Genomic DNA, 19993 nt, shown 5'->3' on the forward strand with positions numbered 1-19993 from the left:
GCTGGGCTGGATTTTCAAAAGGTTACAAACGCATAAAGCCCCCGGACGCGTGTAAGTCCTGGGGCTTGCAAAAAGGGGCAGGAAGGGGGCGGGGAGGAGGTGGGGCGAGGGCAGGGCCAGAGGGGTCTAGGCACAGCAGCCATTTCCCGCTGTGCTGGAGATCACGCGCCAGCAGTTGGCTGGCACGCGCAACTTACTTCAGCCCCAGGGCTGAAGTAAGTAAGGGGAGGTAGGGGAGGGGAAGGGAAGGGAATGTGGGGTTAGGGAACGGGGGAAGGCAGCGCGGCTCGACGCGCGCAAGGTGCACAATTGTGCACCCCCTTGCATGCGCCGACCCCCGAATTTATAACATGTCCATGTGTGCGCACCGGGTAGCACGCGCACATGGACACGCTCGCGCTGTTTTGAAAATCTACTCCACTATGTATTTGCACATAAGCATACATAGGTGCACATGTTGCGGGGTAAAGATACACATAGGGGTAGATTTTCAAAGGGGTACGCGTGTAAGATATGCGCGTACCCCCCGAAAACCTACCCCAAACCCCCCCTGCGCGCGCCGAGCCTATTTTGCATAGGCTCAGCGGCGCGCGCAAGCCCTGGGACGAGCGTAAGTCCCGGGGCTGGCATGAAGGGGCATGTCGGGGGGCGTGCCGGGAGTGACGCGGCGTTTCGGGGGCATGTCGGGAGTGATGCGGTGTTTCGGGGGCATGTCCGGGGGCGTGGTTCCGGCCCGGGGGCGTTCCGGGGGCGTGACAGCAGCCCCTGGACCAGCCCCCGGACCGGAACATGGAGTGCGGCAGCCGGCGCGCGCAAAGTTACGCCTGCTTGGAGCAGGCGTAACTTTCGTGATAGAGGTAGGGGGGAGGTTTAGATAGGGCCGGGGGGGTGGGTTAGGTAGGGGAAGGGAGGGGAAGGTGGGGGGAGGGAATGGAGGCAGGCTGCACGGCTCAGCGCGCGCAGGCTGCCGATTTTGGGCAGCCTTGCGCGCACCGGCTACGCGCGTATCTATTGAAATCCCATGTACTCTTGTTCGCGCCTGGTGCGCGAACAAAAGTACACGTGTGCGCAGATTTATAAAATCTGCCCCATATTTTGTGATACTCTCAGGTTATAAAATAATATACTAAAACTATGCATGGACATATATGCTATCGTGCGCATGTGTTTGAAATTTATCCTCTTAGGGTCTACTCATAATTCTCAGGCCACGCAATGTTCCACTCAGGTTCTCCACTTCTTCCATCCAGCAACGTACAGGTGTTCCCCGTGTCCTCAATTGCATGGACCTTCATAGGGAACTCCTCGTGTCAGAACAAGCCCCTTTCTTCTTCTTCCTCTTGTCCATTTTCTCTAAGGCAGGAAGCACCACTTCGCCACCCTTAACTCCTGGATATCTCCTCAGAGGGAGAAAATTCCTCTTCCACTCCATGGCCTCAGGCTTCTTGCCTTGAGAGGAAAAGTCACTATAGGGCCCTACTGCATATTGGGGTGGTCACCAGGCCCACCAGCTTTCAGGCTGTCTACTCAGGCCGCTACAATCCGGAAGTCCCTCTCCTTAGACTCCAAACTAGGAAAGACCAAACTCCATCCCAGTTTTATACCTCCCATGGACACGCTTTTCACCAATAACTTAACCCCTCTCTTAAAGGAGACCATCACACCGCACCTTATTCACAACATTATGACATCATATAGACCCTCCCCACAATAAATGTCATCCTGTGGTCATTCAGTGATACTACACATTCAACATTAAAACATTTTAGAGTAATTGTAACCAATGAAAAGCCCAGGATCTCCCCCACCCAAAGTATCTTGTGCAATTAGAACAGAAAGGTGAGCACAAATTTGGGGATTTCCCCACACAAGGAAGCAAGGTTACTTCAAAATATATAAGCTAAAAGGGGTAGATGAATTCTGATATGCCACAGATTGATTTAGAGATGTACTCACATGATGAACAAAACAGGAGAATCAATAAGCAAGGTTACTTCAAAATATATAAGCTAAAAGGGGTAGATGAACTCTGATATGCCACAGATTGTTTTTAGAGATGTACTCACATGATGAACAAAACAGGAGAATCAATAAGCCATATCTAGTAAATCTCAAGAAGTCAATGGAGTAAGTGGATTCAATTGTGGAAAACTATTGTTATCCATCTTGTGTTTCAATATTGAGCTCTACTTCCAAAAGAAAATAAAACACATTCTCAATCAGCTGGCCATGATATTCACGTACCTTGATCATCTGAATACTTTTTTGCTGTCTTCAATCTGAATCATTTGTATGTCTGGTTAAAGGTGGAAATGACACTTTGATGACGGGACCTAACGTAGTTTCAAAAGCTCATGCAAATCATCATTGCTGGAAATTTCTTATGTTAGTTAAATAAAAGGTATAAGCTGTAAAGAATCTAGTTTTCTACAGGACTAATATGGCTACTATAACCCTAAACTGGGCTCTTCAAAAATAAATGTGTGAAAAACAGAGATGAGTGCTCATATTGGCAAGTTGAGCTTTTATTTTATTCCCATGTTTATAAAAGCTCATATTTGCAAGCGAGTACATAGACACATTCCACTCTCACAGCTAACATATAAGCAGAGGGACCAACAGTATGTGATCTAGAAAGCTCATGTACATCACCGATACATAATTCTCACCAATGCTACCAAGAATCCAGTTTTCCCTAGTTCCAATATGGTTACTAGTAAGTTGCATTATAAAACCTGAAAGCATTTGATAAAAATCTTTAAACATTCACAAATAAACAATATTTTGGTTAGAAATTAACAAAATGAATCATGAAGGCAAACAAACCAAAATAATGAACCCAACTGGACATTTTTTCTGTGCACCTCCCTATCATAAATAATATATTACTCTGGGATAAATAACGCCAGCTATTATTTTGTGAAATGGATAATGCCATTTTTGCAGTAAAACCATTCATTTTTACTTGTTTTCTACTGAGGTGGGGAAGTTAAATGTTTATTGAATTTCAATTAATAGCAATGAAACCTTACAGCAAAAAGTACAAAAACATGTCACTAACCCTTCTTTCCAGCTTCCTCAATATCATGCTCTAAGGAATTCTCACATTAAATAGTAAACAAATAAATTGACAAAAATAAAATAATACAATAAAGAAAACCTAATTTTCCAAAATATATTCATTCACATAATCCAGGTACACATGAACCATGCTCAATCAAGCAGGACAAACTCCTGTACTTCTATCCCATTCTAGAACTGGCTTCCACATTTCATCAACAACATTCACAGTTTTCTTTTAATATTTGGGTTCAGTACTCCAATGCATACATATTCCATATCAATTATATTCAAGCCTCTCAAGGAGATGGAAGGAAGGCGAAATGACTGCCAGCATAGTTATTTAAGTTATTTATTGCGTTCCAGTTAAACAAAGTCCATAGACATTGTTGTATTGTATTGTTCTGTACGTTGAAGAAAATAGGATAAAACATAAGCATTGTCAAGGTAAGTGTAAACATTGATAAGACAGGCGAAGAGAGAATTTGAAATGAAGTTGGCCATAGAGGCAAAAACTCAAAAACCTTTTTTAAATATATCCAAAGCAAGAAACCTGTGAGGGAGTCGGTTGGACCATTAGATGACAGAGGGGTTAAAGGGGCTCTTAGGGAAGATAAGGCCATTGCAGAAAGACTAAATTAATTCTTTGCCTCTGTGTTTACTAATGAGGATGTTGGGGAGATACCAGTTCCGGAGATGGTTTTCAGGGGTGATGAGTCAGATGAACTGAACAAAATCAATGTGAACCTGGAAGATGTAGTAGGCCAGACTGACAAAATAAAGAGTAGCAAATCACCTGGACCAGATGGTATGCATCCTAGGGTTCTGAAGAAACTAAAAAATGAAATTTCTGATCTATTAGTTAAAATTTGTAACCTATCATTAAAATCATCCATTGTACCTGAAGACTGGAGGGTGGCCAATGTAACCCCAATATTTAAAAAAGGCTCCAGGGGTGATCCGGGTAACTATAGACCAGTGAGCCTGACTTCAGTGCCGGGAAAAATAGTGGAAACTATTCTCAAGATCAAAATCGTAGAGCATATAGAAAGACATGATTTAATGGGACACAGTCAACATGGATTTACCCAAGGGAAGTCTTGCCTAACAAATCTGCTTCATTTTTTTGAAGGGGTTAATAAACATGTGGATAAAGGTGAACCGGTAGATGTAGTGTATTTCGATTTTCAGAAGGCGTTTGACAAAGTCCCTCATGAGAGGCTTCTACGTAAACTAAAAAGTCATGGGATAGGAGGCGATGTCCTTTTGTGGATTACAAACTGGTTAAAAGACAGGAAACAGAGAGTAGGATTAAATGGTCAATTTTCTCATTGGAAAAGGGTAAACAGTGGAGTGCCTCAGGGATCTGTACTTGGACCGGTGCTTTTCAATATATATATATATAAATGATCTGGAAAGGAATACGATGAGTAAGGTTATCAAATTTGTGGATGATACAAAACTATTCAGAGTAGTTAAATCACAAGCAGACCATGATACATTACAGGAGGACCTTGCAAGACTGGAAGATTGGGCATCCAAATGGCAGATGAAATTTAATATGGACAAGTGCAAGGTGTTGCATATTGGGAATAATAACCCTTGCTGTAGTTACACGATGTTAGGTTCCATATTAGGAGCTACCACCCAGGAAAAAGATCTAGGCATCATAGTGGAAAATGCTTTAAAATCATCGGCTCAGTGTGCTGCAGCAGTCAAAAAAGCAAATAGAATGTTAAGAATTATTAGGAAGGGAATGGTTAATAGAACGGAAAATGTCATAATGCCTCTGTATCGCTCCATCGTGAGACCGCACCTTGAATACTATGTACAATTCTGGTCGCCGCATCTCAAAAAAGATATAGTTGCGATGGAGAAGGTACAGAGAAGGGCAACCAAAATGATAAAGGGGATGGAACAGCTCCCCTATGAGGAAAGGCTGAAGAGGCTAGGACTGTTCAGCTTGGAGAAGAGAAGGCTGAGGGGGGATATGATAGAAGTCTTTAAGATCATGAGAGGTCTTGAACGAGTAGATGTGACTCGGTTATTTACACTTTCGAATAATAGAAGGACTAGGGGGCATTCTATGAAGTTAGCAAGAAGCACATTTAAGACTAATCGGAGAAAATTCTTTTTCACTCAACGCACAGTAAAGCTCTGGAATTTGTTGCCAGAGGATGTGGTTAGTGCAGTTAGTGTAGCTGGGTTCAAAAAAGATTTGGATAAGTTCTTGGAGGAGAAGTCCATTAATGGCTATTAATCAATTATACTTAGGGAAGAACCACTGCTATTAATTGCATCAGTAGCATGGGTTCTTCTTAGTGTTTGGGTAATTGCCAGGTTCTTGTGGCCTGATTTTGGCCTCTGTTGGAAACAGGATGCTGGGCTTGATGGACCCTTGGTCTGACCCAGCATGGTAATTTCTTATGTTCTTAATCATATTGTCCATCTATGATACTATTTGTTCTATGACAATCATATATGTACCCTGTAGATTTTATGAAAGTTACTATTCTTTTATTATGTCATGCTGTGTTCTCAATAAACTTTAAATTACAAAAAAAAAAAGTTGAGGTGACAGAGATTATTCTAGCCAAAGAACATCTTTCAGAAAATGGAAAAGGGATCCAAATGAAGAAAACAAGAAACAGCATAAGCACTGGCAAGTCAAGTAAAGAAGACAAAGGCAAAATTTGAAAAGAAGCTTGCTATGGAAGCAAAAAAAACACATAATAAAAACATTCAAAGCAAAAAGCCTCTGAGGGAGTCAGTTGGACCATTTGAGGGGTAAAAGTGGCTCTAAGGAAGAACGAAGTCATAGCAAAAAGGTTAAATGAATTCTTTGCTTCAGTCTTTAGTGAGGAAGATATAAGGCAAAATACCCATACCAGAAGTGATATTTAAAGGAGATGATTTAGAGGAGTTGAAACAAATCTCCCTTCGTTTGGCGGTCTGCAAACCACCACACTCACCTCCCCGGCCGGGTCCCCGCTGGCTTTGGATGCGGCCTACTGGTGGCCCTCCATGCAGTGAGATGCCGCTGGCACACTATTTAGCAGTATACCACTGGTGCCGACCAGCCATGCGTCCCCTTAGGTTCGCGCACCTGATGTTATCCTATTTAAAGGGCCTATGGTGGGAAAAGCCCAGCGGCGTCTTCTGATGATGTCACATGGCTAGTCCTATAAAAGGCCCTTCCTGTCCTTCCTTCGCTGCCTCAGCAACAGGTCCAGCTACTTCTTGTAGAGCATGTTGCTTCCAGCATTCCTGTCTTCATTCCAGTCTTGTCTTCAGTCCTCGACCAGCTGTCTTTAGTTTGTCTTTTGTCTTAGTTCCAGTCTGTTCCATCTATGTTGCCTGCCTGCCCTGCCTAACCATTTCTCTTCTCTCTTAGATGGATATCTGATTTTGACCTCGGCCTAGACACCAGATATGACTGATCGCTGCCTGCCCCCAACCATTGTCTGAACTTGGATACAACTGACTACTGCCTCTAATCATTGCCTGGACCCTGGATATGACTAACCACTGCCTGCCTCTGACCATTTCCTGGACCTTGGATAAGCCTGACTGCTGCCTGCCTATGATCCTAGCTTACCGTGGACCTTTTCTTCTGCCATCAGCAGAGACCCCACCTAAATCCTGCTGGCCCCTGCACCCAAAGGCTCAACCCAAGGGAAACATGGGCTGGTATAGGTGAAAGTCCTGACTGGTCTCTGCTTCACTTGGCTCCTCCCTGCAGGCGAAGTCAATCCTGCCTTGGTCCAAGGGTCCACAAACACAATAATCTCAGTGAACCTGGAAGATGTAATAGGGCAAACTGAGACACTAAAGTGTAGGAAATCACCTGGGTCAGAAGGTATACATCCCAGAGTGCTGAAAGAACTGAAAAATGAAATTGAAGACCTACAATTAGTAATCTGTAAATGATCATTAAAATAAGCTAAGGCATTTGCAGATTGGAGGATGGCCAATGTAATCCCAGTTTTTAAAAAGTGTTCCAGGTGTGATCCAGAAAACTACAGACTAATGACTCTTTCATTAGTTCAGGGAAAATGCTTAAAACTATTATAAAGAACAAAATTATTAAGCATATAGATAGTTATAGATGAATGAGACAAAGCAAACATGGATGTAGCCAAGGGAAAGTCTTCCCTCACCAATCTACTACATTTTTTGAAGGCTTGAAGGCAACGCTGCCTAGCTATGCAGAAGCAGATGCATAGGGCCTGAATCAGGGTAGGACGCTGCTGTGATCTGGGTGCATGAAGACTTCTCTTGAAGAAACAAGGGGGTGGAAGGGATATGGTTGAGGTAGAAGTGGGGCGATGCAATGAAGCCTCTTTAAAAAAAAAAAATTAAAAAACGGAACTGGGAGTGAGGGGTGGGGGAGGGGATAAGGCACGATCCTGGCCCTACTATTTTTTTTTTAACTTAAAATGCCACAAATTCGAAGAGTGGGGGCAGTGGGCCATGCCTTTGGAGCTCAAATAAAAGGGAGGATGGGGCTTAGCTAGGGCCTGTAGACCCACATTTTTATATTTGACATCGCTACTTAACTGGCTATATTCTATATAACTTTAAACATTAGCCAGATAACTTTAATCGGGGATATTCAGTAAGGTGTTTATCTCACTGAATATCCAGGACAAGTTATCCAACTAATCTTAACCAGATAACATAAGAACATAAGAAATTGCCATGCTGGGTCAGACCAAGGGTCCATCAAGCCCAGCATCCTGTTTCCAACAGAGGCCAAACCAGGCCACAAGAACCTGGCAATTACCCAAAAACTAAGAAGATCCCATGCTACTGATGCAATTAATAGCAGTGGCTATTCCCTAACTAAACTTGATTAATAGCTGTTAATGGACTTCTCCAAGAACTTATCCAAACCTTTTTTGAACCTAGCTACACTAACTGCACTAACCACATCCTCTGGAAACAAATTCCAGAGCTTTATTGTGTGTTGAGTGAAAAATAATTTTCTCTGATTAGTCTTAAATGTGCTACTTGCTAACTTCATGGAATGCCCCCTAGTCCTTCTATTATTCGAAAGTGTAAATAACCGATTCACATCTACTCGTTCAAGACCTCTCATGATCTTAAAGACATGTCCACTAAAAGGCCTACTGAATATTGCCTTCATAGCAGAACTAGAAAAGGTACAGAAAAGGGCGAAGACAATGATAAAGGAGGTGAAAAAATTCTCCTACAAGGAAAGGCTAAAGAGATTAGGGCTCTTCAGCTTAGAGAAGAGACGGCTGAGGGGAGATATGATAGAGGTCTATAAAGTAATGAATGGAGTGGAATGGGTAAACGTGAATCAGTTGTTTACTCTTTCAAAAAGTACAAAGACTAGGGGACATTCAATGAAGTTATTAGAAAATACATTTAAGACAAATAGAAGAACATTTTATTTTATTCAACACAATTAAATTCTGTAATTTGTTGCCGGAGGATGTCGTAAAAGCTGTTTGTGTAGCTGGGTGTTAAAAGGTTTTGGGTACATTCCTGGAAGAAAAATCCATAAACCATTATGATGGACTTGGGGAAATCCACTGCTTTTCCCTGATATAAGCAACATGGAATCTATTGACCTTTTGGGATCCTGCCAGGTACTTGTGACTTGGATTGGCCACTGTTGATAACAGGATACTGGGCTTGATAGATCTTTGGTCTGATCCTGATGCTCTCATGTTATGGTAAAACTATTCCAATGGCTAGAAATTATCCTTCTTGCTGCTACCAATATAGCAATTTTCAAAAGCCATTTACTCACGTTAAGTGCATTTAATGCGGGTAAAATCTATTGACAATTCAATGGCATATATTGTATCAGTTTTCAAAAGCCCACTTAAATGGGTAAAGGGCATTTAAACATGTAATACCCAGTATTAAGAATGTAAATGCTTTTGAAAATCAGTCTGCTAGATCCTTGAAAACTATACTCAAAGGCCTGAATCCTCCCTCTCAAAGGAACACGTTCCAACTTAAAAGTCTTTATTACTATCAAAGACTGTGTTTACATTAGTGAATTCTGCCCAGATAATATCAATTTTGTTTTTAAAATAGTTTGCAAAATCCTTTGCGGTCAATGATGGCTCAATCAAAGCTTCAGATATAAGACCTGATAACTGTATTAGAACTCTATTAAGTTGTTTGGCATGGCTACTTGCTGACCTAGTTGTTTAGCCAATAGAGACATGTCTTTTTGTTTTATCACTAATTTGTAATGATCAGTAGCATATTTGCATAATAATTTATTCTGATCTGCTTTATTTTCTCCATAGTCTTTCCCAGTGATGGACCTGTCTTTTTTAATAATCTGGCCTGGGTGATACCAATTTTAATGAGCTTTGACCTTATTTGATTGCTTTAAAGGAGCTTAGCTTTATCTAATGAGGAACCTAACAATTCTGCTGCAAGTTCTTCTAAATTAGTGTCCTGCCCCACTCCCTCATGAATCCATGACAACATCTGGATTGCCAGAAATTGACACCACATACGACATAAAGTGCCTCTGCCCCACAATTCCACCAGCAGAAGTCAGATTCTTTGGTTCCCATCTTGTAGAGTCAAATAGTAGAACAGTACAATTCATATATAAGTTAATAGCTGTTTCCCCAAACTATTCATTATTACATATATGATACCGGGAAATATTGGAGGCTTAAAAAAGCTACACATTCAGAAACACATAATCAACAGATTCTAAATTTGAAAGTGAGAACAGGTCTTGAATGAATCAAAGTACACTCAAATAAAGGAAAAGTAGCACCATATGGTGACACAGATAATGAATAACTGTCTATGTATAGCAGAACTGTAGTGGCTTTAAGCTGTAATTGCTTTGCTATTAAATCTGCAGCCATCTTTTTTACATCTCCTATTCAATAAAACTCATTTCAATGGGCTTAGCCTGGTGGTTCTGCTGGGGGGGAGGGATCTGGCATTTGATTCCTGAGTCAGGTCTCCTGCTCCCCAGTCTGGCCGATGCTGAAACTGTCATGGAGGCAACATTCACAGGCCCCAGGGGGATTTAGGCCCCTTGATTCCAGGATTTTTGAAGGAAATCCTGGTGCAGGGGCAGCTTTTAACCTTGATTCTGACTTGAGTTGAAAGCTGAATGAAGTAGGAGCAAACTGCAGGCCCTGCTTCCCCCTAAAAATAAAAAAACCTAATTTTAACAGGGGAAGGGAGGGGAAGGTGGGGGAGGGGGCCGAAGGAACAGGGAAAGCAATCGGGGCTCCCCTAACGTGCGCGTGGCTGCACACGCATGTTATAAAATCGGGCCTACATTTGTGCTCGCTGGGTAGTGCGCACAAATGTAGGCCGCACGAGTATGTTTTAAATTCTGCCCCTTAATCTTAAGTTAATTATATGATTTTACATCTGTGGATTAGGAATATTTCCTAATCTATTTATTTATATAATGAGAGAGATGCTTTGATGCCACTGCCTGGTTCACTGTGATTTGCGTAATGTTGGCATTGCCCCTTTTTTGTGGTAAAAATCTGAAAATTCCATCAAACCTGATCCAGGCTTAAATTGGCTTGGTTTGACTTTGACTTTGAATCATCTGTGCATCTTTTGGTAAATATCTATTGTGCTTATTCCACTTAAAACCTGAAACCTTGCTATAGTTTCTAAAAAAGACAGCCTTATTTGGAAATCATGAGATTGAAAAGCCCACCAAAGCCTACAGAAAAAACACTAAGAACATGAATAAGAGCATCAATAATGCAACGTTGTCTGCTCAATACCATCGCAAGAGCTCTTTAAATGTCACAGTTAGTTCCACAGTACATCAGACCTAGCAGCTTGAGGGAGAAATACAGAACTGCAACATATGTACTAAAATGGGCTGGAACTTATTTAAATAGGATTCATCCTACCCTGCACCAGGACACTCTTGAACAACTCAAATTGCTGGAAACTGGTAGAAGAAAACTAGGAACATGCATGAACAAAACTGCTTGCATTTCAGCATTTACTTGGTTCCAGCTTTGCAAGTCATGGATTTCCTTGTTATCTAGGTCAGTGATTCCCAACCTTTTTTGTGTCATGGCACACCTGGGTTCACATCATCGTGGCACACCATCACCATCACCATCTTTTCTTCCTTCTCCCCCCACTTCTGACATCAACACGTTCCCCTCTACCCCCTGGTATTATCACTCTCCCTTTTCTTTCACCCCACCCCTGGTATCATCATCACCTTCTCTTCCTGTCCCTTCCCCCTCCCCAGCATCATCATCACCTTCTTCCTTTCCCTCTTCCTCCACACCTCTTGGTATCATCACTTTCTTTTCCTGTCCCCTGGCATCACCATCCTCTCTCTCTCTCTCTCTCCACCTTTCTGGTATCATTACCACCTTTCTTTCCCTCTCCCTCTCCCTCCAGCCCTCTGGCATCACCACCACTTTCCTTCTCCCTCTACCCATATGGCATCATCACCACCTTCTTTTCCCTCTCTCACCCTCCTCACCAACCTTCTGACATCATCATCACCATCACCATCTTTTCTTTCCTTTCTCCTGATATCATCACCTTCTTTCCTTCCTGCTGCCCAAACTCTCTCCCTTCAAACACTGGCATCATCACTACCTTCTCCCTCCAGCCCCTGGTATTATCACTTTTTCTTCCTTCCCCCTCCACCCCTCTTGCACCATTCATCACCTTAATCTTCTCTCTCTCCTATCATCTCCACCTTCCCTTCCCTCTCTCTCCACCCTTCTGGCATTATCACCTTCTCTCCCCTGGTATCATTACTTTACTTCTCCCTCCCTCCCCTGGCATCATCACCACCTTCACCCTCTACCCCCATGGCATCATCATTTTCTCTTCCCTTCCCTCTCTTTCTACTCTTCTGGCATCAGCACCACCATCTCTTTCCTGGCATCATCACTTATTCCCTTCCCTTTCTCTCCCCCTCCATCCCCAGGTATTACCACCTTCTCCCTCCACTCCAGGCATCGTCCCCATCTTCCCTTCCTTCTCTCTCCATCCTTCTGGCATCATCACCTTCTCTTCGCTGGCATCATTACCTCCACCCCTCCCCCTCTCCCTCCATCCCCTGGCATCATTTTCACCCTCCACCCCCTGGCATCATCACTTTCTATTTCCTTCCCTCTCTTTCTACCCTTCTGGTATCAGCAGCACCTTCTCTTCCTCTCCCCTGGCATCATCACATTCTTCCCTTCCCTTTTCCTCTCTCTCCATCCCCTGGTATCACCACCTTCTTCCTCCACTCCGTAGTATTATCATCCTCCACTCTTCTGGCACTATCCTCATCTTAATCTTCCCTCTTCCCTGGCACCATCACCTTCTTCCCTTCCCTCTACCCCTCTGGTATATCATCACCTTCCTGTCCCTTTACCTAGCCCTCTAGCCCTTGTCATAATCATCTTCCCTTTTTCCCACCCTCTGGCCTTATCGCATTCCCTTCCCTCTCCCCCCACCCCCGACACTGTGGCACATTCATATCCCCCCTCCACCCCCACCACATTCAGCTATTGCTTCTTCCCCGGAGCCAGCAGAAGTCTGAGGAGCACTTACCTGTTGCTGCTGCTTCCTCCTCTACCGGCATGCCTCTGCAGTGCTAACAGCATGAGGCCAGCATGTCAGGCAAGAGAGAGCAAACAGAGAGGGAAGCAGCAGAAGCAGTTAGGTGCTTCTCTCTGACCCCCTCTGCTGGCAGGAGGACTTTCTGCAGGCAGGAAGGAAAGAAACAACAAAGATTGCCTACGGCTCAACTTTTCATACCCGGCTCTTCTCGGTGGACACCTGCAGGTCAGCCATGGCACACTGGCTAGGAAACACTGATCTAGGTTATACTATGACACCTCATATCTTACATGCTTCTATCCTTCTTGGTGACTTAATTACTATGACCCACTAATGTGCTGCGTTTGGACGCGTGTTTTGGACGCGCTAGCTTTACCTCTTATACAAAGGGCTGGCGTTAATTTCTGCCGGCACCAGGAAAGTGTACAGAAAAAACTGCTTTTCTGTACACCCTCCGACATAATATCATAGCAAAATTTGGGGACATAGGCCCCAAAATTAAAAAAAAAAAATCAAAAATTAAAAAAAAATAATTTTTTTTAATCGGCCGGTGGTCTGCGGGTCGGAAGACGGATGCTCAATTATGCCAGCGTCCGTTTTCTGAACCCGTAGCTGTCAGCAGGCTCGAGAACCGACGCCGGCAAAATTGAGCGTTGGCTGTCAAACCCGCTGACAGCCGCTGCTCCTGTCAAAAAGGAGGCGCTAGGGACGTGCTAGTGTCCCTAGCGCCTCTTTTTACTGCGGGCCCTCATTTGCATGTGGGCCGATACTAAATCGCACGCACAGGAGAGTGGCCTGTGCACGTGTCGGGAGAGCGGGCGCTCGCCGGTTCTCACACACTTTTTTCTGTATCAGCCCGTATATGAGGTTCCTTATTTGTTAACTTCCTGGACTGGCAATGTGTATTCATTAAAAATGAATGCTAAAAATACATCTGAGGCCATTTTTAGTAATGTTCTGAAGTGATGTCACTTTGGTGCTGGCCTCAATTCGGACAACACCCTTTATAATTGTACTGCGAGCAATGGCTGAAGCAAGTAGACATCACTCCTACCCTTTGGACCCCATGGGGATCCAAGCAGGGTAAGGGGGGCCCTGGACCCTCTTTGCTCTGGCAATTTTTGGGGGCATGGACAGAGGCGTGGAGGGGCCCAGGGAAGCACCAGTTGGGTTCAGCTAAGCCCAAAGCTGGGTAGGTCTTGGCCCTAAGTCTTCTTTTGTGGAGCGGAGGGCTTGGAAAGGGTTGGAGAAGGCTGGGGAGGCCCCAGCTGGCTTTTTGGGGGACAGGAAGGTGATGGAAGAACACAGAGAAGCCCATTTTAATTCTTTTTTTGCTTTGGTTTTTATTGTTTTTGGGGGGGTGTTTTTAGTTCAGTAAATGAATCAAACCAAACAAATGCATTAAACGAACAAAAAAACCAGCCCCCCCCAACTAAAACAAAAACCCCCTTGAAGTTCCCAAAACAAACAAAAAACAAAATTTTGGGCCCGCGTACCCCTATCCTGGACTATTCTAAGTAGAAACCACCTATAGCACAATATGTTAGTTTCTCTTTGGAAAGTCTCCTTAATTCCTGTTCTGGATATAAAAACATCAAAAATGTCAGCAGAAAAGGACCACTTGGTCCATCTAATCTTCCCATTTGTGCCTGACAATCATTCTATCATAGGTCTGGTCTTCCTCAATTTGCAATTGTTGTCTTCCCTAAGGTCCCTCTGTGTTCATTCCATGCACACTTGTGTTCTACCATTGTTTTGGCTTATATAAACCCTGCTGGAAGTAACTGCCACTTGCCCACCACTCTCTCAGCGAAATGGTATTTTCTCACATTCTTTTTTAGTTTCCCTCTCTTCGGCTTCATATGCAAACTATCATTCGGGCCGATACAGAAAACTTCGCGGGACAGCCGTCGAGCGTCCGCTCTCCCGGCACGCGCCCAGGCCACTCTCCTGGGCGCACGATTCAGGAAGCCCAGGTATGCAAATTAGGGCCCGCGGTAAAAAGGAGACGCTAGGGACACTAGCGCATCCCTAGCGCCTCCTTTTTGACAGAAGCGGCGGCTGTCAGTGGGTTTGACAGCCGACGCTTAATTTTACCGGCGTCAGTTGTCGAACCCGCTGACAGCCACTGGTTCGGAAAATGAAAGCCGGCAAAATTGAGTGTCCGTTTTCCTACCCACGGACCATGGGCAGATTTTTTTTTTTAGAAATTTTATTTTTTTTTAATCTTTGCATGTTGCGGGCACTATTGGTTTTGGGGGGGGGGGGGGGGTTTGGACACACGTTTTCCACACGCTATTACCCCTTACTGTATAAGGGGTAAAAATAGCGTGTCAAAAACGCATGTCTAAATGGGGGCTAATGGTGTGCTCAGCCTGAGCGCACTTTACTGCATCGGCCCGATTCTAAGGCAAATTCTGTCTTCTGGTACTTTATTGAAGCCTGCTAGTTATTTTAATGTTTGTATCACATCTCTCCTTTCCTTTATTCTAAGGAGTATACATTTAACTCCTTCAGTCTTTCTGTGTAAGATTTGTGGTACAAACCATGCACCATTTTGGTGGCTCACTTTTGAACTGCTTCTCCCTTATCAATGTCCATTTGTAGATGTGGTATCCAAATGTGAACACAGTTCTCAAGGTGGTCTCTTAATAGAGACCTATAGAGAAGTAATATTACTTCCTTCTTTTTATTTGTGATACCCTCTCTTTATGCATCCAAATACACTACTACTAGCTTTCTTGACTGCTTTGCTACCTTGAAGTTAGAGAAGAAACCTAGGTTTTTTTTCTTGTTTGAAAACTGCTAGTTCTTCACCTCCAAACAGATATCTGGCTCTTGGGTTTCTGCAACCCAAATAAACAATTTTACATTTTTTGGGGAGAGGATTTTAAAAGTCATCTTTCATCTTATCTAGCCCATCTAGCATGTCTACTCTGTTGAAACATTTCATATCATCTGCAGTCAAACTTTCCCTTCTTATTTTTTCACAATATCACTTCTAAAGACTATAAAGAGGACTGGGCTTAGCCCTGATCCTTGTGGCACAATGCTGGTCATTTTCCCTTCATCAGGGTGGACACCACTGACCAACACTCTGAGTCCTGATGCATAACCAGCTTCTCATATAGTTTATAATTTTTCTTCCAGCTCTCAGACTGGCCAGCTTGCTCACCAATCTTCTAAGTGGAACAGCTTCAAAGGCGTTACTGAATCCAGACGAGCCACATCTACTGCAATTCAAAGAAATCAAAGTTCATCTAGTAGGATCTCCCCCTTGTGAAACCATGTTGCCAATGATTATGTAACCCACTGACTTCAAGGTATTGAACACTTATCCTTCATTGGTGTTTCCATTACACAGCAAATGCAATGCAGAGATTTTGCATTTAATGTATAAAGTCTTGAAAGAGAACAAATCTTTTTTTCATTGGATGGGATGGAATCAGGGGCAACTAAAAGGTTTCTCATCTTGCTGTTTAAACTCCAGTGAAGAGAATCTGCCTTTTCGTCTTAAGAGTCTCTCTCAATGATTTAGAGGTTTTGTTTGTGCTTGCATGTTTGAAAGGTTGCTTAAAATGACAAATATGTTTTGCTTATTTAAACATACATTTGTACTTATAAACATATCTACATATTTTTATATATACCGTACATTAAATAATACACCTTACCAATATTAGTAAATAGATTTCAGTGGACCAATATTTTATTAAATATTATTTAACAGTTTATTCAGCATGGCCTAGATATCAGCTTCAAGTATTATCATTTTATATAGTAAACTGTTGCCAAAAGCCAAATGCCTTCGAACATTGCCTTATTTTTTTTTTATATTTATTGTACCATTAAAGTATATTGTGCCAGAGTGATATATAGGATAAAGTAATTTGGCTGTCATTTTAATCCACTTGAATATTAACAAATAAAGCAAAAGAATAAATATTTATATCAGGTGATAACTTTTTATTGGACTAACAATGCATTTCTTGACTATCTTTCAAGATCTAATACTTTCTTCTTCAGGTCAGACTTTTTTTTTATTCTGTTCTATAGAAGAGAATATTATCTCTTGAAAGGTAGTCAGGAAACGTATTAAGTTAGTCTAATAAAAAGGTATCACCTGACACTCGAAGGAGGGGTTGTTGATATATAGGAGCATTGTGTGTATTTGTATTGCTGCTGCAACCCATTAAAAGGGAAAACCAGATAAATCTTGGAATTTACTGTGATAATACTGCAGAAATTAAACCTTTCAAGTCTTACTTACGTGGAACGAAGCTGCCCTGGACCACCTCTTTATATGCCCACCAGCCTTCATGGATTTTTGGTGAATTCTGTTGAGCTAGAAAAGAATTGTAACATAGATTTGTAAAAGCAATATAATAAATTCATTTATTTTAATTCACACAAACACACACACACACACATGTTTATTTAGGTTATTAAACCATATAAAGCAGGAATAAACTACCCAGACAATGAACATGGCTCAGTTTTATGCCCTAATCTATGATACAGACATTCAATCTTGCTAGTGGTGTTATAATCAATTGAAAATAATCATTATTCAATTGATTATAACACTGCTCATATAGGGTAAATGTTCAAATGGGCTACCAGCAACGAAGATAACAAACTATTTTCAGCTAATTATTTAAAACTAATTTTCAGGTAAACCTAGATGGCTACGTTTACAGATGAAAATTCTCCTAATTCTAAACCATCAAAATTTGGCAATTAGGAGGTAATTTTCGAAGAGTTGCGTGTGTAAAAATAAGCATATAGGGGGTCGATTTTAAGACCTGCCCTCGCACATGGATGCGGCTATTTTAGAAATACGCGCGCATTGGCAAGCGTGTGTTATAAAATACGATATCCACATGCACATATGCAGCAAATTTTAACATCCATGCGCACATGTGCGAGTGGAAGGCCTCCTCTGCAGGCGGGGGGCGGGGATTTTAAAAGGCCACCCGTGGCTATGGGAGTAGGGCTTTCCCAGTTCCCTATACTCCTACCTAACCATCCTACCCTTTCCCCTCTCCTCCCTGACCTCAACCCTTTCCTAGCTACTTACTTTTTTTTTGTTAAATGACTTACTGCTCCTCAGGAACAGAAGTAATCTCCACGTGCCCCCTTGGTGCTATCCCGGCCCTCCCTCCGCCTCTCCCCGCCCAGACCCCATCCCTGGCCTGCCCCTTTTGAGAGGCCCGGCCCTTTGGCGCATAATGGGAGCCATTCCGAAAATGTGTGCGGCACGCACAATGCCCGGCCACGCACATAACCCCCTGATTTTATGTGTGCGGGCTTCTGAAAATTAGCCCGTTATTGTGCAAGTAGCCTATATTCATGTAATTGCTACTGTATAAAAGTTTATAGAATGTGCATACTTTTCATTTCAAGTGCAGATATATGTGCGTAAAAAAGGGGTGGTCTGGGGCATCCCAAGGAGGGGCCAACAGTTACGCATGTAAGTGCTATTTTAAAAGACATTTATGCGCATATATCTGGCAACTTTCTCACTTAATTTTACACCTGCTAATTATCTTGTGTAATTGATATTAGACTTGTTTATTGTGTAGTTTTGTTGGTTGGGTGAACTAGGGGAGTTCAGGCTGCATAACCAGGAGGGTCTCGATGACCTGGAGGACTAGGTGAACTAGTAGAGTAGTAGGTAAGCTGGATTTCCACTATGCGCACATTTTATATGCGTTTTATATGCGCACAAAATATATGCATGTAAATTTTTAAAATAGGTAAGAAAATTATGCATGTTCAATGCATTGAAATACTCGCTTTCATGCTTAAGCTCACAAATATGCATGTGTTCCAGGATACAGATACACATTTTATGATATGCATGGGATATAAAATACTGTCATAGATCTATGCGAGGCTATATACGCATGTAGTGTATATGCCCCCATGTACAGTTATTAAAAAAAATTGCACATGATCCCATAAATGCGTGCATATGGGCTTGTGCACATATGTACATGAACTTAATATCTAGCAGGTGCAAGTGCACACATGATATAAAACATGCATAATTGTGATGCATACATTATGTGTGAATGTTGTGCATATATTTTCATTCATGCACAAATTTGCTTGTGAATTATACACATGCATACTTCTGCGATGTACAGACTTCTGTTTCTTCAGGAGCAGGCTCATTCCACGATGCCACCACCAGTGTGCCAGTCCAACTTCACCATCAGGGAGTGGAGGAGTGGCAATGGGCTACGAACCAGGAAAACCAGGGCTCCAATCCCACTGCCACTCCTTGTCACCTTGGGCAAGTCACTTTACCATCCATTGTCTTAGGTAAAAACTTACTGCCTGATCCTTTAAGGCTTTTTTCTCATTCTGTGTCTATGGGAAAATACCTTGATGAATCAAGCCCTTAGAGCAGAGCTTTCCAAAGTGTGTGTCGCGACACTTTACTGTGTCGCCTGAGGTGTGCCGGTGTGTCACGCAAGCCCGGTGCACGTGACACACCGGCAAGTGCAGGGGCCGGGAACCCATGGCTCCGAGCCAGATATGGCTCTTTTGAGGGCTGCATCTGGCTCGCAGACAAGTGTCGCCACACTTTCCCGCTGACCCAGCTGCTCCCCGGTCCTCCTCCGCCCGGGCGGAACGCGGCAGGACAGCTGGAGTCAGCGGCACCGGCGTGCTCTCTTCTTCCCGCCCCCCCCCCCCCGGAGGAGGAAGTGGAGAGTATCGGGTGCGTGCGCGGCAAGAAGAGGCCACGCTAGTGCGCTCGGCATCGGCCCGAAGAAAAGAAGACTGCAGCGCGGCTCGGAGGAAAATGAAGAGCTTCAACCGCGGCCGATGGGACTCCGCCTCCGCGAGGGCTGAAAATGAAGAGGTTAGCGTTGGGAGGAGGCTGCTGCTGCTGCCGTGAGTTCCCGGGGTGGGGGTGGGGGGGAGAGAGAGTGAATGAGCGAGCCGCTCATTCACTCTCTCTCTCCCCCACCCCGGGAACTCGCGGGGCGGGGTGGGGGTGGGGGGGAGAGAGAGTGAATGAGCGGCTCGCTCATTCACTCTCTCTCCCCCCCACCCCCACCCCGGGAACTCACGGCAGCAGCAGCAGCCTCCTCCCAACGCTAACTTCTTCATTTTCAGCCCTCGCGGAGGCGGAGTCCCATCGGCCGCGGCTGAACCTCTTCATTTTCCTCCGAGCCGCGCTGCAGTCTTCTTTTCTTCGGGCCGATGCCGAGCGCACTAGCGTGGCCTCTTCTTGCCGCGCACTCACCCGATACTCTCCACTTCCTCTTCCGGGCCGCGGGGCCCTGTGTGTGTGTGTGTGTGTGTGTGTGTGTGGCCGTGTGTGTGTGTGTGAGTGAGTGAGTGAGTG

The 19993-nt window shown here is 43.7% G+C and overlaps 1 protein-coding gene across 1 annotated transcript in view; it reads right to left on the bottom strand.

Moving 5' to 3' along the window:
- The window catches only part of CA10 (carbonic anhydrase 10), an 834819-nt gene that overhangs the window by 621235 nt on the left and 193591 nt on the right, over nucleotides 1-19993 (bottom strand). The window contains 1 exon segment of the mRNA XM_029600669.1: nucleotides 16901-16975. Within this exon segment, the coding sequence (XP_029456529.1) occupies nucleotides 16901-16975 (75 nt within the window).

The sequence above is a fragment of the Rhinatrema bivittatum genome, chromosome 4, assembly GCF_901001135.1.
Source record: "Rhinatrema bivittatum chromosome 4, aRhiBiv1.1, whole genome shotgun sequence".
Lineage (NCBI taxonomy): Eukaryota > Metazoa > Chordata > Amphibia > Gymnophiona > Rhinatrematidae > Rhinatrema > Rhinatrema bivittatum.